The 25,950-nt window shown below is 39.5% G+C and overlaps 1 protein-coding gene across 1 annotated transcript in view; it reads right to left on the bottom strand.

Moving 5' to 3' along the window:
* The window catches only part of CERS3 (ceramide synthase 3), an 88,778-nt gene extending 65,423 nt beyond the window's left edge, over positions 1 to 23,355 (bottom strand). Inside the window, exons 1-3 of the mRNA XM_038747148.1 lie at positions 23,303 to 23,355; positions 7,075 to 7,248; positions 3,169 to 3,286 (exon numbers count right to left, since the gene is read on the bottom strand). Coding sequence (XP_038603076.1) covers positions 3,169 to 3,286; positions 7,075 to 7,247 — 291 coding nt within the window. The 5' untranslated portion in view covers position 7,248; positions 23,303 to 23,355. The remainder of the gene's footprint in view (positions 1 to 3,168; positions 3,287 to 7,074; positions 7,249 to 23,302) is intronic.
* Between the last annotated feature and the right edge of the window lie 2,595 nt (positions 23,356 to 25,950).

The following is a 25,950-nucleotide window of genomic DNA, read 5'->3' as shown; positions in this document are numbered from 1 at the left end:
CTGTATACCCCTCTAGACTGTAAACTGTTTATAGGTAGAGTACCTATCTACCACCTCTGTTACACTGTACTCCTCTAAGCACTTAATTCAGTGTTCTGCACACAGTAAGTGCTCACTATATACAAAGGATTGATTGACTATTTGAGGAAGCTGATATTATATGCTATTATTTATATCAATGGGCAAATGTATAATAAGGCCTTCATACATTGAGAGCAAGTAAATCACTTCAGGCTTCAGAGAATCGTAGTTGGGTATTCATCACAATCCTATAATGATGGCCTACTTATCTCAACAACAAACAGAAACTACTCACTACTGACTCTCTCTCCCCACTACTTATTTTCACTACTCTCCTATTACATTCCAGTTCTCACGCTTTACTACTCTCAAGCCAGCCTACTCAATGAACCTTGTTCTTGTCTCTAACACCACTGAACTGCTGTTCATACCCTCTTTCCTGCCTAGAGCTTCCTCCCACTTCACATGTAGCAGACCACTGCTGATCTCCATATTCTAAATCTTTTAAAAATATCACATTTCCTCCATGGGGTCTTCCTTAATAAAAATGATTGTATTTCTTAAGTGCTTACTAAGTGCCAGGCACTGTAGAACCCATGACTTTCTGATTCCCAGGCCCATACACTATCCACTACACCATTCCTTGATTAACTTCTCATTTCCCAAAACTGTTTACTGTCCTATTGCCACTCCAGAACTTCCCCATTATCTAATCAATCAATGGAATTTACTGAGTGCTTACTATGTGCAGAGAACTGTAAGCACTTGGGGGAGTACAATAAAACAGAATTAACCAACATGTTCCCTGCACAAGACAAGTTTACAAGCTAGAGGGGGAGACAGAGATAGAAATTAATATAAATAAATGTATAACATATTATATGAAGATATGTACTCAAGTGCTGTAGGGTTGAGGGTCAGGTGCATAGAGAAGCAGCATTGCCTAGTAGACACAGCAAAGGCCTGGGAGTGTCAGAAGGACCTGAATTCTAATCCCAGCTCCCCTACTTGTCTGCTATGTGATGTCGGGCAAGACACTTAACTTCTCTGTGCCTCAGTTACCTCATCTGTAAAATGGGGATGAAGACTGTGAGCCCCATGTGGAACAGGGACTATGTAGAACCTGATTAGCTTGTCTCTACCCCAGGACTTAGAAGAGTGCTTGGCACATAGTAAGAGTTCAACAAACATTACCACTATTATTGTATCAAAAACCTAAAGGTAAGCACTTGGATACTCATCCCACTCTCCTTCCATAGCACTTATGTACATATCTTTAAATTCTGTTGCTTTCCCCTACTTGTAATTTATTTTGATGTTTTGTCTCCCCGTTGAGGCTTTAAATTTAAACTGAGGGCACGGGTTGTGCCTATTAACTCTACAGTACTCTCCCAAGTACTAAATACAGTGCTAAGCACAGTTTAAGCACTTGACAAATACCACTGATTGACTGAAAGCAGTGACAACAGAATTCAGCATTTCACCCCTATTTTTAGATTCAGACTATCCTCTGGCTTTTTGAAAATCATGGACTAGGAGTTATACCTTTTTGCGATTATCATTATAACATCACCATTCTGAGAGATCTTCATGGTTTAATTATGTCACTTTTAGCCGAGGTAATTATGAAGTTTCGGAGTATGTTTTCTGAGTCTAACCAGTTCTATTTGACTAGTAACAGATTCAAAACTAACAACAAAATTTCATCAAGTGTTTAAACAGGCATTTACAAGTCAATAGGCATAATTTGCAGTTATATGAAATCCTTTCTGGGCTCTTGTTTAAGTAATAATCCCCTTTAAAAATTACAGCCATGCTTCTAAGAGCAGGACCAACTTCATGTGTTGGGAGTGCCAGGGCAAAACAAAAAGATGAGTACTTCTGCCTGCTAGGAAACCTATGTGTGCCCTAGCTGAGTCAGGGATGGGTATGAAGGCAGAATAGAAACTCTTCAAAGTCTGGCAGTGAGACTACTAGGCTGTTTCCATTCATTTATTCATTCAATCATATTTATTGAGCACTTACTGTGTGCAGAGCACTGTACTAAGCGTTTGGGAGAGTACAATACAACAATAAACAAACACATTCCTTGCTCACAGTGAGCTTACAGTCTAGTCTTTCTTTCACCTTAAGCAGATATAATATGTCTTGACTTCTGTGGCAGATAACACCCTGAACATTAATTTCTTGGTTTCTGCAGTAATTACTGGTAGTAATGAAAAGCAGCATGGCCTAGGGGATACAGCATGGGCCTGGGAGTATGAAGGACCTGGGTTCTGATCCCAGCTCCACCACTTGTCTACTGTGTGACCTTGGGCAAGTCATTTAACTTCTCTGAGCTTCATTTACCCCATCTGTAAAATGAGGATTAAGACTGTGAGCCCCATGTGGGACAGGAACTGTGTCCAATATAATTAGTTTGTATCTACTCCAGCGCTTAGTGCCGTACTTAGTATATTTGCTATTATAATAGTAGTAATAATTATGGTATTTATTAAGTGCTTACTATGTGCCAAACACTCTTCTAAGCTGTGGGGTAGATACAAGGTAAGTACTTAGTACATAGTAAGTGCTTAACAAATACCATTGAAAACAAATGATTTCCTTCCTCAAAGCTTAGTATGGTGCTTCTCACTAAATAAATGTTCAATAAATGTAGGAGTGATAGTAATAATAATTTGTGCCTTGTCTGCTGTGCAATGAGAAGCCACCTCAAATTTTAATTTTCTAGATCAGCTTTAAACTATACATAAATAATAATAATTATTATTATAGTACTTGTTAAGCACTTGTTTTGTGCCAAGCACTGTTCTAAGTGGTGGGGTAGATACAAGCTAATCAGGTTGGATATAGGCCCTGTACCCCATGGGCCTCACACGCTTAATACTCATTTGACAGATGAGCAAATTGAGGCCCAGAGAAGTTAAGTGACATAAACACTTTCATATGTATATTTTACATTACATTTTTGAAGGCAAATATCCTGTCACCAGTAAAGCAAAAAAGTCCAAATGAATGATAGCATTCACAGATCAACTGGAACAGTTGATCTCTTGAAAAGATGAGGTAACTATGTGTTACTGATTAAAACATTAAGGCTAAGGATTTCCAATCCAGATGCTATATGCAAATAATTAGTAGTCTTACTTGGGATGGTTGCCTTGAGCTTTGGATGAAAAAATTCTCTAGGATGGGATTGGGAGGAATCTTTTTGCGTACTACCGCCTGTATTCCGAAAGCCTTTGCTAGAGGAAATGCAACAAACCTGTAAAACATGAAAGAAAAGTAAATGAAGAGTCTGAGAATCAGTCCTCAAAGACACTGAAAGAGAGGATCAGAAGCTTTAGAAACCCATTACTGGCGTGGCCGGTGTCAAACATCTGTCTATCAGAAGTTCAGAGAAAGCGACTTTATAGGCCTGTACAAATGCAGTAGCTCAAAAAGATCTTCAAACAACAACAAAAACTTACTATCAGAAAAATCACTAACAACAGTTTTGAAATTAAATAAATGAAAATTGAAATAGGATTATGTACAGCTACAAAATTGGAATAGATGGTTCAGTTCCATCCTTCAATCAGTTCTCTCCCTCCTACTTTTCCTTTCTGGTCTACTACCACAACCCAAACTGCACACTCTGCTCCTCTAACATCAACCTACTCCCTGTACCTCAATCTCATCTATCTCGCTGCCTTTGCTTGGAATTTCCTCACCCTTCAGACCCAGTAGATTACCACTCTCTCTACTCTCAAAGCCTTCCTAAAAGCACATCTCCTCTAAGATAATTTCCCTGATTAAGTCCTTATTTCCCCTAGTAGCACATCCCTCTGTATTTACTCTGTACTTAGCTGCGTATCCTCTAAGCACTTTGATACTCACCTCAGCTCCACAGCACTTAGGTACACATCTTTATGCTCTACTATTTCCCTTATCTATAATTTAATGTCTGTCTCCTTCTAGAGACCTTAAGCTCATGCCTACCAACTCTGCTGTATTTTACTTTCCCAAGCACTTAGTACAGTGCTCTGCACACAGTAAGCATTGAATAAAACCAATGACTGAAAGACCATTGGCTGATTTCCATTTCAGTAATTCCAATGATTAAAGTGCATAGAACTTATTTTCCTAGAAAATAATACCTTACATTGCAATGAATGCAGAGTATGGTATGCTACTGTCTTAAATAGGGTATGAATGTGGCCTAGAGAAAATGAGGCTACTGATCACTAATCCAAATTCTGAATGTCAACATCCAGATCAGGGTAATTACAACTGCTTTTTGGTTTTAAGAAGAGTTTACCTGTTTGGTTGAAGGTTTGGAAATATGATAATAATACAATTTGGTCACTCTAATAATAATATTTGGTTATTCTGTTTAGAAACTTGAATCTATGCCTCTGGGACCTGCCAAACAATTTTGAAACTAGAAATCCCTTGTGAGAGGCTTCCACATTTCTACTGAGGATTTATATTTGTAGTTAGAAGGAGGAAATGTAGCAGTAAATGAAAACAGAGCAGAACACACTTGAAGCTTACTAACCTCAGAGGAAGATTTGGTGAGAGTTTGGGGCAAAGGTTTAAGTTGGTTCTTCTAAACTTGATTCATTCATCCAGTCTCAGTAGGAAAAAAAATTATTTAGGGTTGTGAAATAGGCATCTTATAGAATTCTGGACTCTACCAGTATAGTGATAAGCTGTACTGATGTACAGAACAGACCCACTGCTCTCCTTTATCCAAACAGGAGCAGTTCAGAGCAAAAGTGTCATTAATAGGTACCTTTCAGAGAGTTAGATTCAATGAGAAGTAATGCTTGGTGTATTAAAACCAAAGGCATTTGAACCTGCTCCTATATAAAGTGGTATTTGAAAAGGTAGTCCAGCTTAGTTCTGAATTACTGATACAAGACAACAATTTAAGGAAGGGATCACTGGAAAGAATAAAATTTACACTATGTTCTTTTGTTGGTGTTTTCAACATTAAGCAAAATTCACATCGTATGAGAAAAATTCTAAAAAATACTTCTCTACTTCAATCATCTGCCTATAAAATTAGTATATTTAGAATATCATAAACTTCATTTTGAAATTTACCTTCTTATCTGGAGAATTAGCTGTATAATAATGTGTGTGTGCATGGCATAGCGTAATTCAAGAAGGAATAGGTTTGAAATAAAAATTTATCTATACTCCATAATTTATTTGGGGTAATATTGAAGAAAGTAGGGGTAGTGGTTGGGGTAATAGAAAGTGCTATGTAAGTACAGAACAGAAGAAAAAGTCTCCACTATAATGTTATATTTGGGGTAATAGAAAGTGCTATGTAAGTACAGAACAGAAAAAAAAATCTCCTCTATAATGTTATAGGTAACACAAGTAAAAGTCATTTTAGATTGGTTTAAGCAAATGAGCACCGATTAAAAATAGAAAATATGCTACCTATCTTATACATTAGAATACTTTATGATGTACTTCAATATCTACCTCTGGAAAACAGATATGAGATTAGTGATAGTAACAAATGGCTTTATGGAATATCACAGCTGAAGAGAGTTGAATATGAGTTATTGCACACCATAGTGTCTGAATTAGGAAAGAGAGAGTGTAAAGGGGATATATACTATCTGAAATCTCTTGAGAAAATACAAGAATGTTACTTGAAGTTAAAAGAAATTTAGAACCACTTCTGTCTGTTGCTGAAGAGTTCCTGAGAAAGACTTAAGGTGTTGACCCTTCATCATTGGACTGATTTAGCAATTACATATAAAGTAGCTATCCTACTTCTAAGAAACAATATTGTGAAATATGGGTAATGTAGCCACACAGCACTCATGGAATCCAGACACCCCTTTGCCACTCCTCTCCTCTCCCCAATTCCCCACACAATCATAATATAGGGGACAGAGATAAACTGACAACTGGACTACCCAGTATAAAACCACACGAATGGCCCCTCCACCATAAACATGGATTATCATTCAAACGAGGAGATACATGGACTTAGGTTTCAGGTGGTAAGGAGACTACTTTTAAATCACTTCTCTACTTGAAAAGAAATAAAAACAATAACATAGTTTTCTACCTCTGACAATAACTGGTTCGGCTGAAAACAGAAACAGGAGAAAAGAAAGGGTGTATTTTGAAACTGATGTCCTCCTCTCAGGATTAAGCAAAACATTGGGGTAAGGGACCATTTTTTCTTCTAAAGGGCATTTATGGCCAAATAAGGCTGATTGGATGTAATTTTCATAAGGAAAATTTAGAGTATCTAAAAATTCAGTTAGGCAAATAATCAGAAAATCAGGACACCACAAATGGTTATATACATATGATCTGCATTATTTTACATCTTGGATTTTTTTAATGGTATGATGTTAAGTGCTTATTATGTGCCAAGCACTCTTTCAAGCACTGAGGTAGATACAGGCTAATCAGGTTGGACACACTCTCTGACCCACATGGGGCACACAGTCTTAATCTCCACTTTATAGATGAGGAAACAGAGGTTCAGAGAAGTTAAATGTCTTGCCCAAGGTCACTTAGCAGACAAGTGGTGAAACTAGCAGTAGAATGCAGTTTGTTTGACTCCCAGGCCAGTATTCTATCCACTAAGCCACGCTGAATATGATCGTAGAGTTTTCTTTAAAATTTTTCCAACTCCAAATATCCTCAAAAAAAAGATTACAATTGAACTTTAATCTCATTACCATAAAAATGTTGTTTACAAAGTCAGGTAAAATACCGATTTCACTTTCAAGAACAGTGTGAGTTACCAATTATACATTATTTTATATATTTCTCCTGATTTTCTTATAATGAGGAAAAATCATATTATTAAAAATAGCAAGACTACACTGGGCTTTTAGTAAATATTTTGACATGAATCTTGCAAAATTGCATATCAATTTCTCTTTGATTTATTTTTTGCCATGTTTGGAAATTCTATTAGATTTTGACCCATTTTTCCTCAAACATTTGCTTCAAGGTTTATCAAAAGCATATATCTCTGAGTCTGTGAGAACCAAGTAGAAAGAGATGAAGGATGGATATACTTACTTTTCAAAAAAGTATCTTATTATCAGCAAGCCAAAAGCATAGGGTATCATGGCATATAAATGAGAAGGTTTTACAAAAACTAGTCCATCATGATCTTCAAGGTCTGACCATTTTATAGTGGTAGGAAGCCAAAATTTTTCTGACCAGAAGCAGTCTTTAACTGTTTGAAACATTCTAAAATGGAAAAAGAAAGATGAGTTAATGCCATTTAAGAAAGAAGCTCATGTCAAGCAAAACAATGAATATTGAACAAAAAACATAAAACTCCAAGACCCTTGGAAAAAATGTGTAGAAAAAGCTGAATAAACTTAATAATCCAAAATAACAATAGAGTTGAGAGCTTATTATACTTGGAACTCAGAAATTTCCAGCCTGGGATACATCAGATTGCACTTGCAAATCACTGCATCCTTGTTCAGAAGCAGGACTCTTTCTCCCATGGAAAACATGATGAATTGCTTTACTATGAGCTTTTACTAGACAATTACACATTTCGTAATGCTAATCTCCGACTTGCTCCAAGTACCACAGAGCTATCTAATTTATCCTCCCAGATACTTTATTAAAGGATGGATAGGAATAACACGTTCAAAATGTATATAATACAGTATATTTTAAAAGGAAAAAAATGTGTCTGTACATCTCCCATATACACTAAGTTGTTCACTTATATTCAAATATTTCATTTGAATAAATAGCAGTCTATCCAAAGATCAAACTGTTCATTCACCCTCAATTATGCATTTCCTTTTTTTACTATTTCTATCCAGTTTTGAACTACTCCATATTTCTTCCATCCCACAGTTCTAATAACAATTGCATTTATCGCTTGCAGACTTTCACTACCCTATAAAATTTACACAACCATTCCTTATTGCCTTAGCTCCCCTGTGTTTGGACTACCCACTTGATGGGCCAGTTACGCCCAACATATTTTGGCTACTGGGCAATCCATAATGAAGTAGTGCTCCTATGTGTTTTCATTATTTCTGAATGCTGCTTTGAATTTTATATTACCTTAAACAAGGAACCTCTCATGCTTCAACACCCATATAATGCATTTACCCTTACAAGGCTTTTTTTTTAAAGGGTTTTTTAAACGGCTTCTCCTTTTACCCTCCTAGAAATCATTTTCTGTTTGTATCTAAACTTTAAAAATCAAAATCATATAAATTCTTCAAGATGTTTAGCTCTAAATCTTTTCCTCACTCTCTATTTGGTAAATCTTCAAAATTCTTCTTTCTTGCAAGTGGAGTCTGTCCATGCTCTTATCCTCTTTATTTTTAGGGAGTAAGATCTTCAACCTTATTTTAAACAACACAAGGAGCTGGTTTCAGAAGTTAAGTGACTTGATCAAGTTCCCTCAGTGAATCTGTGGCACAGACAGTGACTGAATCCTGGACCACTTATATGAGGTTCTGTCCCTTCATTGGACCATCTAGACAGTAATACATTGTGGGAGTACTGTGCATGTTGAATGATATAAATCAATCATGAAAAAGAAAGGAGACAGATGTCCAGGGCTAATGCTGTCAGCAGCTGGTTTCCCCCTGCCCTTATATTCCTTATGCTGACACTATCAATCTGACAGGAAGAATAAGTTGCAGTTTCCTCACTGCTCCCTTACAGTCTATTTAATTGTCTTACAGTACGGCCAATGGACACAAAGGGTTGCCTCAGTTCTCCTCTGCAGAAATGCCAGCACAACCCCAAGAGTATGAGTATATGCTGGAGTACAACCAGGAACTAGATTGGGTCCAAATCATTCCCTTCTCTCTGATCTCCCATCCTCGTGTTACTGCATCAGCCTTCTCTCTGATCTCCCATCCTAGTGTCTCTCCCCACTTCAATCCATACTTCATGCTGCTGCCTGGATTGTCTTTGTCCAGAAACGCTCTGGGCATGCTACTCCCCTCCTCAAAAATCTCCAGTGGCTACCAATCAATCTACGCATCAGGCAGAAACTCCTCACCCTCGGCTTCAAGGCTGTCCATCACCTCGCCCCCTCCTACCTCCCTTCTCTCCTTCTATAGCCCAGCCCACACCCTCTGCTCCTCTGCCGCTAATCTCCTCACCGTGACTTGTTCTCGCCTATCCCGCCGTCAACCCCCGGCCCATGTCATCCCCCTGGCCTGGAACGCCCTCCCTCCCAACATCCGCCAAGCTAGCTCTCTTCCTCCCTTCAAGGCCCTACTGAGAGCTCACCTCCTCCAGGAGGCCTTCCCAGACTGAGCCCCCTCCTTCCTCTCCCCCTCGTCCCCCTCTCCATCCCATCTTACCTCCTTCCCTTCCCCACAGCACCTGTATATATGCATATATGTTTGTACATATTTATTACTCTATTTATGTATTTATTTTACTTGTACATATCTATTCTATTTATTTTATTTTGTTAATATGTTTGGTTTTGTTCTCTGTCTCCCCCTTCTAGACTATGAGCCCACTGTTGGGTAGGAACTGTATATGTTGCCAACTTGTACTTCCCAAGTGCTTAGTACAGTGCTCTGCACACAGTAAGCGCTCAATAAATATGATTGATTGATTGATTGATTCCCAGTGCAGATGATCTCCAGCAGAACAGTCATTTTCTGGGGCTGATGTGCATGTTTGGCTAAATCCCCCTTGGCTAAATCTGGACATCCTTGGGACTGGAAAAGAGTGGGCTTCTAGTCTTAATTGGTCACTTGCCTTTTTTCAAGGAAAAGAGGAGTGCTTAATTATTTCCTGGATACATTCTCCTCTGCTTCCAATTTTAAGGCCATGATGATCAATCAATCAATCATATTTCTTGAGTGCCTACTGGGTGCAGAGCGCTGTACTAAGCACTTGGGAGAATATAACACAATTGGCAGACATGTCCCCTACCCACAAGAAGCTTAAATTCTAGAGGTGGAGGCAGACATTAAAATTATGGATATGTATATAAGTAGTGTGGGGATGGGGGTGGTTGTGAAAAATAAGTGCTAAAAGGATTCAAATCCAGATGCATGGGTGACAGAGAAGGGAGAGCAAGTAGGGGAAATGAAGCTTTAGTTGGGGAAGGCCTCTTGGATGAGATATGATTTTAATAAGGCTGTCAAGGTAGGGATAGTGATGGTATGTTCGATATGAAGGGGGAGAGAGTTCCAGGCCAGAGACAGAATGTGGGCAAAGGGTCATTGGAGAGATAGACAAGATAGAGGTACAGTGAGTGGGTTGACGTTAGTGGAATGAAGGGAGCATGCTGTGTTGTAGGATGAGTGAATGAATGGGAGGAGTAAGGAGCTTTTAATTTTTTTAAGTTATATACACTAATATAATCAACATGCAAACATAAATGACTTTCTTCCTAAAGCCCAACTTTTGGTAAGGAAGAACATGCCAACTCAACATTGGCCACCCAGATGTTTCTTACAAGGATTTGCAGGGGAATCAGTAAGCCAGATCTTTTATATCATTGATGGGTTCTTAAGAATTCTCTCCGCATGTGTTGCTGATGTTAATGATTCCCTGAACACATATACACAGCAGTCACAATCTACAGTAGTTGGATGAAATGTCTACACAGCCATTTTATTTTTTTAATGCCAAGAAGGCAGCATTAAAAAATATAAACTAGTTTTCTCCTGGAAATGTATAAAGGAACAATTATTCCTGTTCTGAGTCATTTTACATCAAATTTCTGCCTAAAGCAAAATTTTACGGTGAGTCATAAACTCCTGGAAGCCCATGTTTACAATGGAGCTGCTCACAGACCACGAGTACAGTAGCAATAGCAGGCGCCATTATAATGAACTTTTAAATATTACAGTTTGGGCCCAATACAAAGTATTGCTTATAATTCAGCCTACAAAGGCAAGTGCTTAGTCTATTGCCCTGATTTGGTTGTTTGCTTTTTCTACCCTACCAGTGAGTGAAATGTGTAGAAATGCAAAGGATTTTTAATAAATGACAACAAAAGTTGCAGTTAACAGTACTACCAAATGAAAAGAAATTGGACATTCAGAATGGCTTCTCTGATGAATGTAATTCAAATCCCCATTCCCCATTAACACCTCAAATGTTAAATCAGAAGATTGGAAGGACATTCATCAACAGTATCGCCTTGAAACTTACCCTTTCTCAGTACTACATGGCTGTTATTTTCCCCCAAGAGATTGCACAGTGTTTCTTTCCCTCTTTGGAAGGTCCTTTCCTTTCTCTCATCACTGCTATGTTTCACCTAATACAATTTTCCATGATAACTGCTCAAGTGGGAGAGGTTCATGTCCACAGTCCCAGAATCATGCTGGCAAAAAATGAAGAGAGCCTCCTATTCCTGACCCAGCTGCAGTCTACATTCATACAATGAAGTATAAGGGATTTCCGGCCAGTCCTTGTTATCAACTGTCCAAGAATATAAAGTTTGGGTGTTGGGTGGTGTCCTAAAAGAGAATTTTCCCTGAAATTATCAAAACATACTAAAATCAAGAGGGTTTAATAAATGAATAAGAAGAATTCCAAAGTCAGAACTGCATTCCAGTGAATTGTAGAGAAGCTATGAGTTTAATTATTCTAAGCCACCCTCCTCTAGAACCTTCTTTTGCCTCTCCTGACCACTTTTTCTCCCTTCCTTCAATATCTTCTTCTGTCAAAATAAGATTTGGTAGCTCCATTTCCCCAAAAAACAGAGGAGCAGTCCTGGAATCTTTAATGTTTCTGCTCCTCTGCTCTCTTCCGCTTCAATGCTTTCAGTGAGAGGATGGTCACCACAACTTTCTACTTTTGGCATTAATCACAATCTTTAACTTGTCATCTCTCAGTGGCTTTATCACATCTCCTCCACCCTCAGGACCACAACAAATGGTTGGACATAAGCAATTTGAATCTTTAAATTTGTTCACTGCCAGGGTAAGCAGCTCTCTCCAGGTTTTTCAAGCAAATAGGCCACTGAAAAAGTGACTTCAAAGTGTGCCCTAAAAAAACACAAAGCAAATGACAAAATCCCTTTGTATTACTAATACGGGAAGAAGCATGACAAATTGACATCATTTAGAGGAAACTGTATGAAGTCAAAATGGACATTTTACATAATCTTTCAATGCTGCAATGGTGAAAGGCTTTAACACTATCTGGATGGAAAGATGAACAGCTAAGAAATATCTAGTTGGATAGATACTGCTTTTACAAATATTTCTAAGATGAGAATTCACTAAAAGTAATGGCTTCAGCTGTTCTATCCACCTGGTGCCATAAACCATTCACTTCCTGTAACATTGTCCCCACAAGCCCATTACAATTCCAATGTAATCTAGTCACTACTCTCCTATTATGTGCAGGTACAATTTTGAAGCTTTTTGGCTGTAAACTCCATAACCAACCATGACCTTCTTTTTACTTTATTTTTTGGATTCAGACACATTTGATTTTCTCCCCAGTCATCAGGTGCCAGCCTTTTCTCTCCAGCTATTTAAGATTTCTCTGGTGGTACATTCTGCTAAGTTCTACACACTAACTGCAGCTGCTCTTTAAATAGAAACAAGTCAGTCTAATGGCTTATCTTCAGATAATTTATGTTTCCTTTGGGGAAAATTGCAATAGTGGTGGTGGCATCAAATGCACAGCTGTGTTTGCCCAACTGCTAACTCAGCTGAATTTCTAAGTCTCATTTTCTCAAGTACCAACTGCCATTAGCTTGCAGGAAGAAATAACTAATACCTAACTAATGTGAATTTTTTCTTGCTCATGGCTTTACGACTTAATAGGAGCAGAACTCAGAATTGTTGGTAAAGGACCTACCATTTAGGTCCTTAGAGCCACTTCTTAATGCAAATGAAGTCCTATTTGATTGTAAGAAATGAATAAGTCATCTGGGATGGAAGCTTAGCAACCATTAAAAATCAACACCTTTGGAAAAGAATTTGTTTCTGCACAAAAACAAGGAAAGAAGGAACCGCCACCTCACTGGGAACCTAAATCAGGCGGTACCTGGGAAGTCAGTTTAATTGTGCATTTGTATAGGAGTGGGGTGTACCTAGCCACCAGTAGCATGATATCCACATGTAATCTTCTCAGGAAATACCTTTAAAGGAGTAGGTATTTTGCTACAGAATTCTTGAGGGGCCTAATGGGACAATTGAAATGATCTAGGTGTTGGAGTAGGTTCAGAGAAGCCTAACTGGCAGAAGTGAAAAGCAAAACAGCAGCATGTTTTAGTGGAAAGAGCCCGGATTTGGGAGTCAGAGGTCTTGGGTTCAAATCCTGGCTCTTCCACTTATGAGCTGTGTGACTTTGGGCAGGTCACTTAACTTCTCTGTGCCTCAGTTACCTCATCTGTAAAATGGGGATTAAGGCTGTGAGCCCCATGTGGGACAACCTGATTACCTTGTATCTACCCCAGCACTTAGAACAGTGCTTGGTCCATAGTAGGTGCTTAACAAATACCATCATCATCATCAAGAATGTCTTGAGTTGGCTGGAGGTTCATTTCTTGTTTGAGGACCAGTTCAGAGGGCAGTTCATATAGGACGGTTTGTTGGTAGTAAGTCTCCCATTCTCTGGTTCGGTAATTGGAGAGTTGCTTACATGACTATCAAGAAAATGATCTCTGCTTATAAAGCCACCACCTCCAGTGCTGGTCTCGGTAACAAAAATATTAATTAATTGAAGATAAGTTGCATGGCGTGACCTCTAGACTGTAAGCTCATTATGGGCAGGGAATGTGTCTGCTATATTATATTGTACACTTCCAAGCATAATACAGTGTTCTGCACACAGTAAGCACTCAATAAATATGACTGTCTGACTGACTAGTGGATAGAGCACAGGTCTGGGAGTCAGAAGGACCTGGGTTCTAACCCCAACTCCACCGCTTGTTTGCTGTACGAACTTGGACAAGTCACTTACCTTGTAGGTGCCTCAGTTACTTTATCTGTAAAATGCAAATTAAGACTGATAGCCCCATGTGCGGCATGAATTGTATCCAATCTATCTATATCTATGCCAGCACTTTGTACAGTGCTTGGTACATAGTAAGTGCCTAACAAATATCACTAAATACAAAAATAAAAAAAAACAAATTATGGCATAGCACTTGGTGTGGAAACTGGCTAGCCAGATGAGATTTTGCCTATTAAAAAAAAGTCATGACCTCTAGCAGCCTAACAAAAATATAAACTCAGACTCCTACTCTCAGACTCTAACTTCCACATACAGAAAAGTACTTCCACAGGTCCTGACCAGATGCCTCTATCAAATCCTGGGAATACAGCAAACAAAGCCTATATGTGAGACTTCATCGATCGAACAGTGGTATTTATTAAGCACTTACTTGGTGCAGAGCATTGCATTAAACACTTGAGTACAATATAACAGACACATTCCCAGCCCAAAACAAGCTTACAGTCTAGAGGGGGAGACAGACATGACTACAAATAAAGTACAGATATGTACATAAATTCTGTACATAAGTTCTTTGGGGCTGGGAGCAGGGATGAATAAAGGGAGTTAGGGTGACACAGAAGGAAGTTGAAGAAAAGGAAAAAAGGATTTGGTCAGGAAAGCCCTCTTGGAGGAGTTGTGCCTTTGGTAAAGCTTTAAAGGTGTGGGAGAGTAACTGTCTGTTCGATATGAGGACAGAGGGCGTTCCAGGCCAGAGGCAGGACACGGGCGAGAGGTCGGCAATGAGATAGATGAGATTAAGGTACAGTTCTTGGGAGAGTACAATATAACAGAGTTGGTAGACACATTCCCTGCCTACAAAGAGCTAGGGGCTAGAGTACTGTGCACATTGTGCACAGCCTGAAATCTCCTAATGAAGTTGCCCCCCAGGTCCCACCACCCTAGCCAAGGTGCCCAGGTGATTAAAAGGGACTGATTTTAGTCACTGCTGAGGTAGCACATGACCTAATACTCATAGGAGTCATTTTAATACAACAGAAGAATAATTTCCATTGTTTCCCTCCTCTTGAAACAGCCCCAAGAAAACCTTCATCATCATCATCATCAATTGTATTTATTGAGCGCTTACTGTGTGCAGAGCATTGTACTAAGCGCTTGGGAAGTACAAGTTGGCAACATACAGAGACAGTCCCTACCCAACAGTGGGCTTCATTGCAACACTGCCTAGGATACTGTGACCCAGTGGCAGGAGCTGAAAACAATACCTATGGGAAGGTGGCAATGGAGGGTGGGGTGATTTGCAGATAAATTTCCTCACTGGGAGTGTGATACTAGCACGGATGCCACAGAAAAATGGAAACACCCTTGTGAAGTTTTGTAAGTCACAACTGGGTCTTGATGCTGAAGATAAAAAGAATAATTCTACCTTGCATACAGGTGGCAACTGCTTCATCTATCTTCACAATGTCCATGTGAGGTTAGTAAAGTTATTTTTCTTATTCTCACGGGATAGTGGAAGCCCAGAAAGGTGAAGTCACTTAACCAAGGTCACTTAGCTAGTTCATAGACAGTTGCAAGATTATGACGGAGCTACCTTACCCTGAAAGATTCTTGTACTTCTTCCTTAACCATTACCTCTAGACTGTGACCTCGGTGTGGCTTTCCCAGGTACTTAGTACAGTGCTTTGCACACAGCATTCATATGATTGATTGATTACCTTTCACTCTTGCCCCCAGTGTATTATTAAGATATGCAAAATTTAGGCAATATCTCTTACACTGATTCTTCCATAACCTTGGAGGTCTTAAGTGCCAGTGTTGGTGACTTCCTTATCAAATTGCCCACACCCTGTAGACCCTGAGTTCTGAAGAGAAAAGGTGTTGATGTGACCAAACAGAAAAGGCCAAAGGGGTCCTTGTCCAGAAAAACTCATCTCTTGGATTCATAAAAGAGGCTTCCAATTTTTCTCTTTCAGAACCAACTTCTGGCCTCTGGCCTTCTGTGCAACATATCCTTAGCTGTGCCACAGTAGGTTTTCTCTCCTTTCCTGTCCTGTCACCTATGTCTACAGAAAGCTCCTGTGCCATGACACCTATCATGAGTCACCATCTCAGGGTTTTAGGCTGAAAAGCCAAAGTCAGTTTGATTGATCTTCAAATGTTTAGTGTATATACTGACCTATTCCAGGTATCTTTTTAGCTATCTTATGTTGCTGTTAAACACATTTTACCAAAAAATGCTGACCTATCATTTGGCATCTGAAAGTATTCTTTCTTTCAAACATATTTTTTGAGTGCTTACCATGTGCAAAGCAATGTACCAAGCACTTGGGAGAATACAATACAAAAACACACAGACACATTCCCTGAGGCAGTCAAAACCACAAAAATGGTACAGGCTCTTCATAGCTTATTCAAGGGAGATTGTCCCTGGATGCTTCTTTTTCCAAGCTAGACTGTCTTCTGGTGTTTTGTTTAGTCTTTTTTTTTCTTGAAAGAAACTTGCACAATAAGCCCTGATATGGGCTGCCATCCAACCTGCCTTTTCCTGAAACAAATGTTGAGCTAATGAACTTCAGTTCCTAGAAGCATACAGGGCAAAGTTATGTTTCATTTCTGTTTGCCTTAAACTGCTGTACAAAGAGAAGCAGCCCTGACTGAGTGGATGGAGCATTGGGAGCATTGGGGATGGAGCATTGGGAAGGACTTGGGTTCTAATCCCAGTTCCACCACTTGCGTGAACTAGGGCAAGTCACTTTTCTCTGTGTTTGTTACCTCACCTGTAAAATGGGGATTAAAGCTGCGAGTTTCATGTGGGAGAGGGACTGTATCCAACCTGATTAGCTTGGAATCTACCCCAGTGCTTAGTATAGTGCCTGGCATATAGTAAGTGCTTAGTGAATACATTTAAAAAAAGATGATTCTCCTGAACATTACTGTCCAAAGTCTTTCCAAGCCTGCTCAGACTTTCCCACCAAACACCCTTCCTTAGGACTTGTCCTAGTGGAGAGCAGCACACCAAAACTTTATCACTTTGCCTACAAAATCTTCTGCTTGCTCAACTTAACTTTCAGCTATATCAAGTTCTGATGTTTTAAGCCAAGTGAGCAGTTGTCAGATTCATATTTCAGTCACATTAAAACCTCTTAACCTTGTCTCAGATTCACAAGGCTTTCCTGCCAGCTTATCAAGGTCCATGTAGTTTCCCACCGAAACATGTTTTGGAGGAAAGAAGAGGTATTGAAAATTGAATTTCATATCCCTAATCACAAAAATAATGTGGTAAAAATCCACCTGTCCACAGTCATATTTTCTGCAGTAAATTTTCTCACTTTTCCCAATCCTGATGCAAAAGTCTTCTTAAAAAATTGAAAACACAGAATCTACTCTCCGTAGACAATTTTACTATTATTGATTTTCTTTATAATGATGAAAGCAGGGCTAAGTCTACAAAAATAAAGTTTACTTCAAACCTATCCTTGTGGATCAGCATGAAAACTAATTTTTCTTTGTAACATCCAATCATTCTTTGGAACATGCACTGAAATAGAAAAATTATTTTTAGCAGGTACCATTTCTGTTCCTGACTCTTTGTAAAGGAAAACAGAATATCATCTATGTAGTGTAGTGCTCTGCACACAGTAAGCAATCAATAAATACATTTGAATGAATGAATTGCATGGTACCCTGGGTAAGCCCACTACTTTAATGAAAACTAGGGAATTCAACACATTACAACTACCAGTATACCTTTTTTGAACAGTGAGTCTTAAGAAGACTGCAGTTCCTCTCTCCCTTCTATGTCACCCTTGCACTTGGATTTATACCTTCTATGCACTTAATATTCACCCCATTCCCTGTTCCGCAGAACTTTTATACATAACTGTAATTTATTTTAATGCCCGTCTCCCCCTCTAGACTTAAGCTCCTTGCAAGCAGGGATCATGTCTACCAACTCTGTAATATTGTACTTTCCAAAATGTTTAGTACAGTGCTCTGCACACAGTAAACAGTCAATAAATATAATTGATTGATTAATTGATTTAAGAGGCAGGAACAATATTGAGGTGCAATACCTGATCTGGGATAATGACGATCCTTTCACTGAATTCTGTTACTACTTGTTTTGTTGTCTGTCTCCCCTTTCTAAACTGTAAGCCTGGTGTGGGCAGGGATTGTCTCTCTTTATTGCTGAATTGTACTTTCCAAGTGCTTAGTACAGTGCCCTGCACACAGTAACTGCTCAATAAATACAATTGAATGAGTGAATAACAGTGTTCAATGGCCAAAAATAGACAAAGAAATAGAATACTAAATTAAGAAAGCCTACATATTCTGACTGTGACATTGTGTGGTACTAAATTGAAGGTCAAAGAATTGTTGCAGGATCCAAACTTCTATAGGTCTGTGAGACTGTGACTGTCCTCAGATTTCACACCTGACTTCTTGAGCAATTCTACCACTATGATCTTCATGCTAGCTTAATTGCAAGACAGGATCACAAATGATAGGATTCCAGAATGCAGTCTACCTACATCAGAGCAACATTGGCCTTATCAAATTCCACTGGGTGGGACTTGTGGGATGGATGGCAGCAATAGAAATGGATATGTGGAGAATTAAATGGGAAAACAAAAAATTAAGAGATGTTAAGGAAAAAGTGGTATAACTATGGCCAGGTGGAAAACTAAAGTTGCCGACAGACCAACCTGGGCTCAAAAATCAGGAATGGGATTGCTCTTTACAGCAGAAGCTTTTGGAAGATCATCAAATCAGAGAACTGAAAATAAAGCTACATATTGCTAGTAGCAATGCCACACTAAAAAATGTGATTGGACACTGGATAGCACATACCACTGATGTTGGCATCATCTTTGAGTTTGAAGGACCACTTTCCGTGTGTGTGTGTGTGTGTGTGTATGTGTGTTTAAGAGATAAGATTGGCCAGTGTGCTATCCCACTCATTAAGGTATCACTTTTTAATCTATTGCACCATAATTTAATCCTGAAACTAACAAACCAATAGGGGTATAAGAAATATGGTAGAGAACTAGGAAAATCAATTAATGTAGAAAAGAGGTCAAAACTGATACCGACTGGAAAAAAAAAGATTGTGTAAGAGATAAATCTCTAAAGTAGTGATAATTTCAGAAATCTGTGAGAAGGAGGTAAGGAAAATTAGGAAAAAATGGTCAGTAGTAGATACAACAAACAAATTTTAACCCTACCTAGAGGAGTGCCTATAATGATAATGATGGCATTTGTTAGAGCTTACTATGTGTCAAGCACTGTTCCAAGCACTGGGGTAGATACAAGGTAATCAGGTTGGACACAGTCCTGATCCCTCTTGGGGCTCAGACTCTTAATCCCCATTTTACAGATGAGGTAACTGAGGCACAGAGAAGTGACTTGCCCAAGGTCACACAGCAGATACATGGTGGAGTTGGGATTAGAAACCAGGTCCTTCTGTCTCCCAGGCCTGTGCTCTACCTACTTGGCCATACTGAGTGCTAAAATTGTTCTCTCCATTAAAAGAAGCAATATTTTTCTTGTGGTCTGAAGTTTAAGTATGGATAATAATCCATGATGAGGCCCTCTAGATAGGGATCTGGCAACTACACAGTATTAGGAAATTCTAACCCAATTAACATCAGGCATTCAATTTTCTTTAAAATGGGTGTGAAACACTTGGCTCAATGGGAACACTGCAATCTATCCTCCTGGTGAGTAGCTTTTACTTGCTTCACAAACTGTCTTCTTTTTATGCTAATCAGACTCAGGCTCAGTGGCCACAACACAGGGCTGGGATTCAGAAACTCATTCAGTCACTGACACATTGCATGGAGGTGGCCAAGTCTCTTAGAGCTTCAGGCCCCTGAAGCCTTCTAGATTTTTTCTCTAATAGCTCACTGTAGCTATCTCATCCAATTTTTGCTTGAACTTATTGCTGAGCTCTGCTTCCACAGCTTTCTGCGGTAACATTCCACATACACCTTGTTCTTCTATTACACTGGAGTTGCTCACCTCCCTCCCTACTTCAGCTCCCTCATCTGTCTAGCACCTCTCTCGAAAGGAGATCTCCAATCTCCTTTCAAAGCCGGCAATCTGTGCCTCCAACCCCATCCCATCTGTTAGCTTGGTGTGGGCAGGGAACATGTCTCTCTTGTAGTCTACTCTCCCAAGAGCTTAGTGCTTTGCACACAGTTAAATGCTCAATAAATCTCTTCTAAGGACCTTTGCATCCACTCTTCTTCTCTCCAACTGCCATCTTTAACTGCTCACTTTCTGATGGCTCCTTCTCTATCTTCAAACTACCCATCAGTCAACGATATATGTTCACAGCCTTGTACTAAGCACTTAGGAGAGTACAATACAGCAGAGTTGGTAGATATACTCCCTGCCCACGATGGGCTAACAATCTAGAGGAGGAGACAGACATTAAAATTAATTACAGATATGTACATAAGTGAATACCAAGTGCTTAAAGGGAACAGATCCAAGTGAATAGGTGATGCAGAAGGCAGAAGGAGTAGGGGAATTAAGGGCTGAGGGGAGGTCTCTTAGAGATGTGATTTTAATTAATCAATCAATTGTATTTGTTGAGTCCTTACTGTGCTCAGAACACTGTTCTAAGTGCTTGGGAGAGTACTCTATACCAGAGTTGGTAGACAGGTTCTCTGCCCACAATGCTTTTGGGAAGTGTAGTGGTCTGCCAGATAAGGGGAAAGGAGTTCCAGATCAAAGGGAGGACAGGGAGGCCTCCTCACTGACCTTCCTGCCTTTTGTCTCCACTCTACTCCATACTTCAATCTGCTGTCCAGATAATTTTTCTATGAAAAAGCATTGAGTCCATGTATCCCCACTTCTCAAGAACCTCCAGCATTTACCCATCCACCCCCGCATCAAACAGAAACTCCTTACCATCAGCCTTAAAGAATTCAATCACTTTGCCCCCTCCTACCTTACCTCACTCCTTTCCTACTACAACCCAGCCCACATACTTCGCTCCTCTGTTATCAACCTACTCTCTGAACTTCAGTCTCGTCTATTTTGCCTCCAACCTCGAGCAAACATTCTGCCTCTGCCCTGGAAAACCCTCCTTCTTCATATTCAACAGATGACCTCTTTCCCTCCTTCAAAACCTTATTGAAATCATACCTCCTTCAAGAGGCCTTCTCTAAGTCCTCCGTTCCTCTTCTCGCATTCCCTTCTGCATCCCTGTTGCATTTGTATTTACAGCCTTTCCTTACCTCTCCCTCAGCCCCACAGCACTTCTTTATTTATCCATAATTTATTAATTTATATGATTGTCTGTCTCCCCACCTAGACTCTAAGCTCATTGTGGGCAGGGAACATGTTAACCGACTCCGTTAAATTGTACTCTCCCAAGTGCTCTGCACACAATAATGCTCAATAAATAGGATGGGTGCTGCTGATGATGATGATAGTGGGAAAAGTGGTCGGTGGCAAGGGAGTAGATTGAGGTACAATGAGTAGACTGGCATTAGAATGAAGTGTACGAGCTAAGTTAAAGTAGATCAAGGTGAGGTAGGTGGGGAGAGCTGACTGAGTGCCTTAAAGCCATTAGAAAGGAGTTTTTGTTTGATGCAGCAGTGATTGGGCAATCACTGGAGATTCTTAAGGAGGGGGGAGACATGGACAAAAGAGTTTTTAGAAAAACGATCTGGGCAGCAGAGTAAACTGTGGGCTGGAGTGAGGAGAGACAGAAGGCAGAGAGGTCAGCAAGGAGGCTGTTAGAGTGGTTGAGGCAGGATATGATAAGTTCTCAGATCAGTCTTGTAACAGTTTGGATGGAGAGGAAAGGGAGAATTCCAGAGATGTTGGGATGGTAAAAACAAACAGATTTGGTGACAGATTGAATATTTGGGTGAAATGTCAAAGTTGAGGCAAGGTTAATGCCAAAGTTATGGGTTTCTGAGAAACGGAAGAGAGTGGTGTTGTTTACAATGATGGAAAAGACAGGGAGCACACAGGATTTAGGTGGAAAGATGATGCTGAGTTCTCCAGCAAGTTAAATTTGAAGTGTTAATGGGCTATCCAAGTAGAAATGCCCTGAAGGCAGGAGGGAGGGAGTAGGGAGGTCAGCAATAGAGAAGTAGACTTGGGAATCATCTCTGTAAAGATGGGATTTGAAGCCAAGGGAGCAAATTCATCATTCATTCATTCATTCCATCATATTTATTGAGCGCTTACTGTGTGTAGAGCACAGTACTAAGTGCTTGGGGAGTACAAGTTGGCAACATATAGAGACGGTCCCTACCCAACAGTGGGCTCACAGTCTAGAAGGGGGAGACAGACAACAAAACAAAACATATTAACAAAATAAATAGAATAGTAAATATGTACAAGGAAAATAATGAGTTCTCCAAGGGAGTGGGTGTAGATGGAGTACAGCCGGGGGCCCAGAACAGAGCCTTGATGAACTCCCACAGTTAGAAGGTGAGAGGCAGAACAGGAGCCCCTGCAAAACACTGCAAAGGAGTGCTCAGAGAGATTAATCAATCAATCGTTTACTAACTGATTAATGTGTTCAGAGCACTGTATTAAGCTTTTGGGAGCATACAGTACAATAGAATTGGTAGACTCGTTAGAAGAGGGGAACCAGGAGAGGATAGTGTCACAGACTGAGCCCCCTTTTTCCTCTCCTCCCCATCCCCACTGCCCTACCTCCTTCCCCTCCCCACAGCACTTGTATATGTTTGAACAGATTTATTACTCTATTTATTTTACTTGTACATATTTACTATTCTATTTATTTTGTTAATGATGTGTATCTAGCTTTATTTTTATTTATTCTGGTGACTTGACACCTGTACACATGTTTTGTTTTGTTGTCTGTCTCCCCCTTCTAGACTGTGAGCCTGCTGTTGGGTAAGGACCGTCTCCATATGTTGTCAACTTGTACTTCCCAAGCACTTAGTACAGTGCTCTGCACACAGTAAGTGCTCAATAAATATGATTGAATGAATGAAACCAAGGTAGTAGGGAATGTGAAGTGTTGATGATTAAGGTCACGGAGGGAAGATGGGAGAGGGTAAGTGTTTTGATATTGTGTGAAGCAATGGGGTCAGAGGCATTAGCAACATGGCCTAGTGAATAGAGCACACACACACAATTGAGGTCAGTGTATTTTGAGACCTGCATTATCAGGGTAATTAGCTAATGTAAAACTAGTCATGCAGTAACATGGAGTCACTGAAATGCACATGACAAATTACATTCAATGAGAATCTTAAAATACGGATGTTAAAGATAACTCAAAAAATGATAGTTATTCTTGAGGTAAGTGTTGGCAAAAATCTCAGTTAGGGTTAAAAAATGACAATTATAATAATAAAATAATAATCACCTTCAGTTTATGTACACCTGTCAACCAAGGAACTCTAAGAACTTCACATATGCAACATTTATTGTCTTATGGATCCATTTATCTTCCCAGCATTCCTGTGAAGTAGGAAATAGAAGGCGATTATTAAGCCATATTGCTAAATCTCTTACTGGATTAGTTCTTAAATATTATAATAATTATACTGCTTTATGACTGCAGTGCATTGCTTTTCAATATATGAAACAGAATACTGAAGAAAATTAACTTAGAGTTATATTTAGTAACACATTTAAAATTATCAGTATATATCATCTGGGCTTTTGTTCTAAATTTTACATTACAAATACCATTAAAAAGCTAATGTGAAATTCCATGAAAGAAATTGAAAAGAGAGAGACAAATCATTTTAAATAGTCCTCTCTGCTTTAAAAGATGCTTCTAGAATTTTTGACTAAGGTTTTGAATGTTTTTGAACCTCATCTTGATGTTTAAATGTTTCTTATAGTATTTGTTAAGCGCTTACTATATGTCAAACACTGTTCTAAGAGCTGAGGTAGATAGAAGTTAATCAGGTTGGACATAGTCCCTGTCCCACATGGGGCTCATGGCCCAAATGGGAGAGAGAACAGGTATTTCATTCCCATTTTACAGTTGAGGAAACTAAGACACAGAGAAGTTAAGTGACTTTAAGATCACACAGCAGACATAGTGGAACTGGTATTAGAACCCAGGCTCAAGCACTTTCTGCTAGGTCACGCTGCTTCCCTATTAATGAAAATACATGAATTTTTAGAAAGAACTTTATGATTAATTAGTAAGGATTACTGCTCATTGAAAAAATTAGCTTAGGATAATATGAGAAAATATAATTATACCAATAAGAGATAAGTAATATAAATGGATAAAAATAGTTTCTCCTCTGTCTCCCACCCTCTAACTGTAGGAGTACCACATGACTCAGTTCTTGGTCCCCTTCTATCCTCCAGATACAGCCACTCCCTTGGCTCATTTGCTCCCATTGCTTCAAATACCACCTCCACATGGATGATTCCCAAATCTACCTCTCCAGCCCTGACCTCTCTCCTCTGCAGCCTCACATTTTCTCCTGCCTCTAAATTATCTCTACCACCTCAAATTTACCATCTCTAAAACTAAACTCCTAATCTCCCACCCAAATGATATCACTATGACTTTCTTAACCCCGGGAAGCAGTGTGGTCTAGTGGAAAGTGCACAGGCCAGGCAGTCAGAGGACCTGGGTTCTAATCCCGTTTCTACTACTTGTCTGCTGTGTGACTTTGGGCAAGTCACTCAACTTCTCTGTTCCTCAATTAACTCATCTGTAAAATGGGGATTAAGACTGTGAGCCCCAAGTGGAACAGAAACTGTCCAACATGATTAACTTGTATATACACCAGCACTTTATACAGTGCCTGCTACATAGTAAGCACTATGTTAAGCACAATTACCATTCTTTAAAAACCCAAAGAAACATTTTTAACCTCACAAAACCCACAATCTTGGCATTTTCCCTCATTTATCTCTTTCATTTAACCAATGAATTAAATGTCACAAAATCTTGCCTGTTCTATCTTCCCAACATCTCTGCTTTGTTCTCCATCTAAACTGCTGCCACGCCGATCTATTCACTCATTTTCTGCCCTGACTACTGCATCAGACTCCTCACAAAATCCCCAGCTTCCCATTTCTCCCCACTCCAGTCCACATTTCACTCTGCTGCCTGGATTATGTTTTCTGGAAACACCTTTAAGTCCAAATCTCCCCACTCCTCAAAAACCTACAACAGTTGCCCATCCACCTCCACATCAAACAGAAAATCTTTACTGTCATACCACGTGGGACAAGGGAGTGTGTCCAGCTGAATTACCTGGCATCTACCCCAGCTCTTAATACAGTGAGTGCTTGGTAAATAAGCTATTAACAAATACATTAATTATTAGTAATAGTAATAGCAAACATAGGATGCTTTCACACTAGAGATGAAATATTGCTTGGAAACCAATTGATCTTCATTCATTCGATCATATTTATTGAGGGCTTATGTTCCTAACACATGTTCTTACCTGAAGTAAATTAAACTTCTTTTGAGGGGCAGGCCATATCTCACACTGCTTGAATCAAATTATGAGGCCCTGTGGATAATGTTATGGTTTCAGTAAAATATAATATTAAGAAATCCATTATCTACTACTAATAAGCTAAGTTACTTTGTCTCCCAAGTTCCACTATGACCTCTGGTGTGTTGTGATAGATAACTCGAATTAACCCAACCACATTTGGGCATTAGCTTTTAGGCTAGATCTGCATCCCAGGCTTAGAAAACATTTGTGGGGCGTTCTTTTTTTGTTTTTTGTTTTTGGGTTAGTTGTTGTTTTTGTTTGGGTTAGTGTAAAGTTATGTACAGTAGTCATAATGACTGCTGATAGTTGTCAATATCAATACTGTATTAGCTGCCAGACTACACTGCACTTGGGAGAAATTCTTTGGGTCAGGTTTACACTCATTTCAACCCATAGGTTGAGAGGTGTAGAACCTTGCCAGCTCCACAGGGCCATCATTTGGCTGTGTCAGGTCACCAGCCTGGATCACTCATTGAGTGACTCAGAACCAGCTCCACCCAATGCTGTCCCTTGTTTCACTAGAACTTGG

This window comes from Tachyglossus aculeatus, chromosome 5 (genome assembly GCF_015852505.1).
Source record: "Tachyglossus aculeatus isolate mTacAcu1 chromosome 5, mTacAcu1.pri, whole genome shotgun sequence".
Taxonomy (NCBI): Eukaryota; Metazoa; Chordata; class Mammalia; order Monotremata; family Tachyglossidae; genus Tachyglossus; species Tachyglossus aculeatus.
The sequence above is the reverse complement of the archived record's forward strand: the minus strand, read 5'-3'. Positions and strand labels throughout refer to the sequence as shown.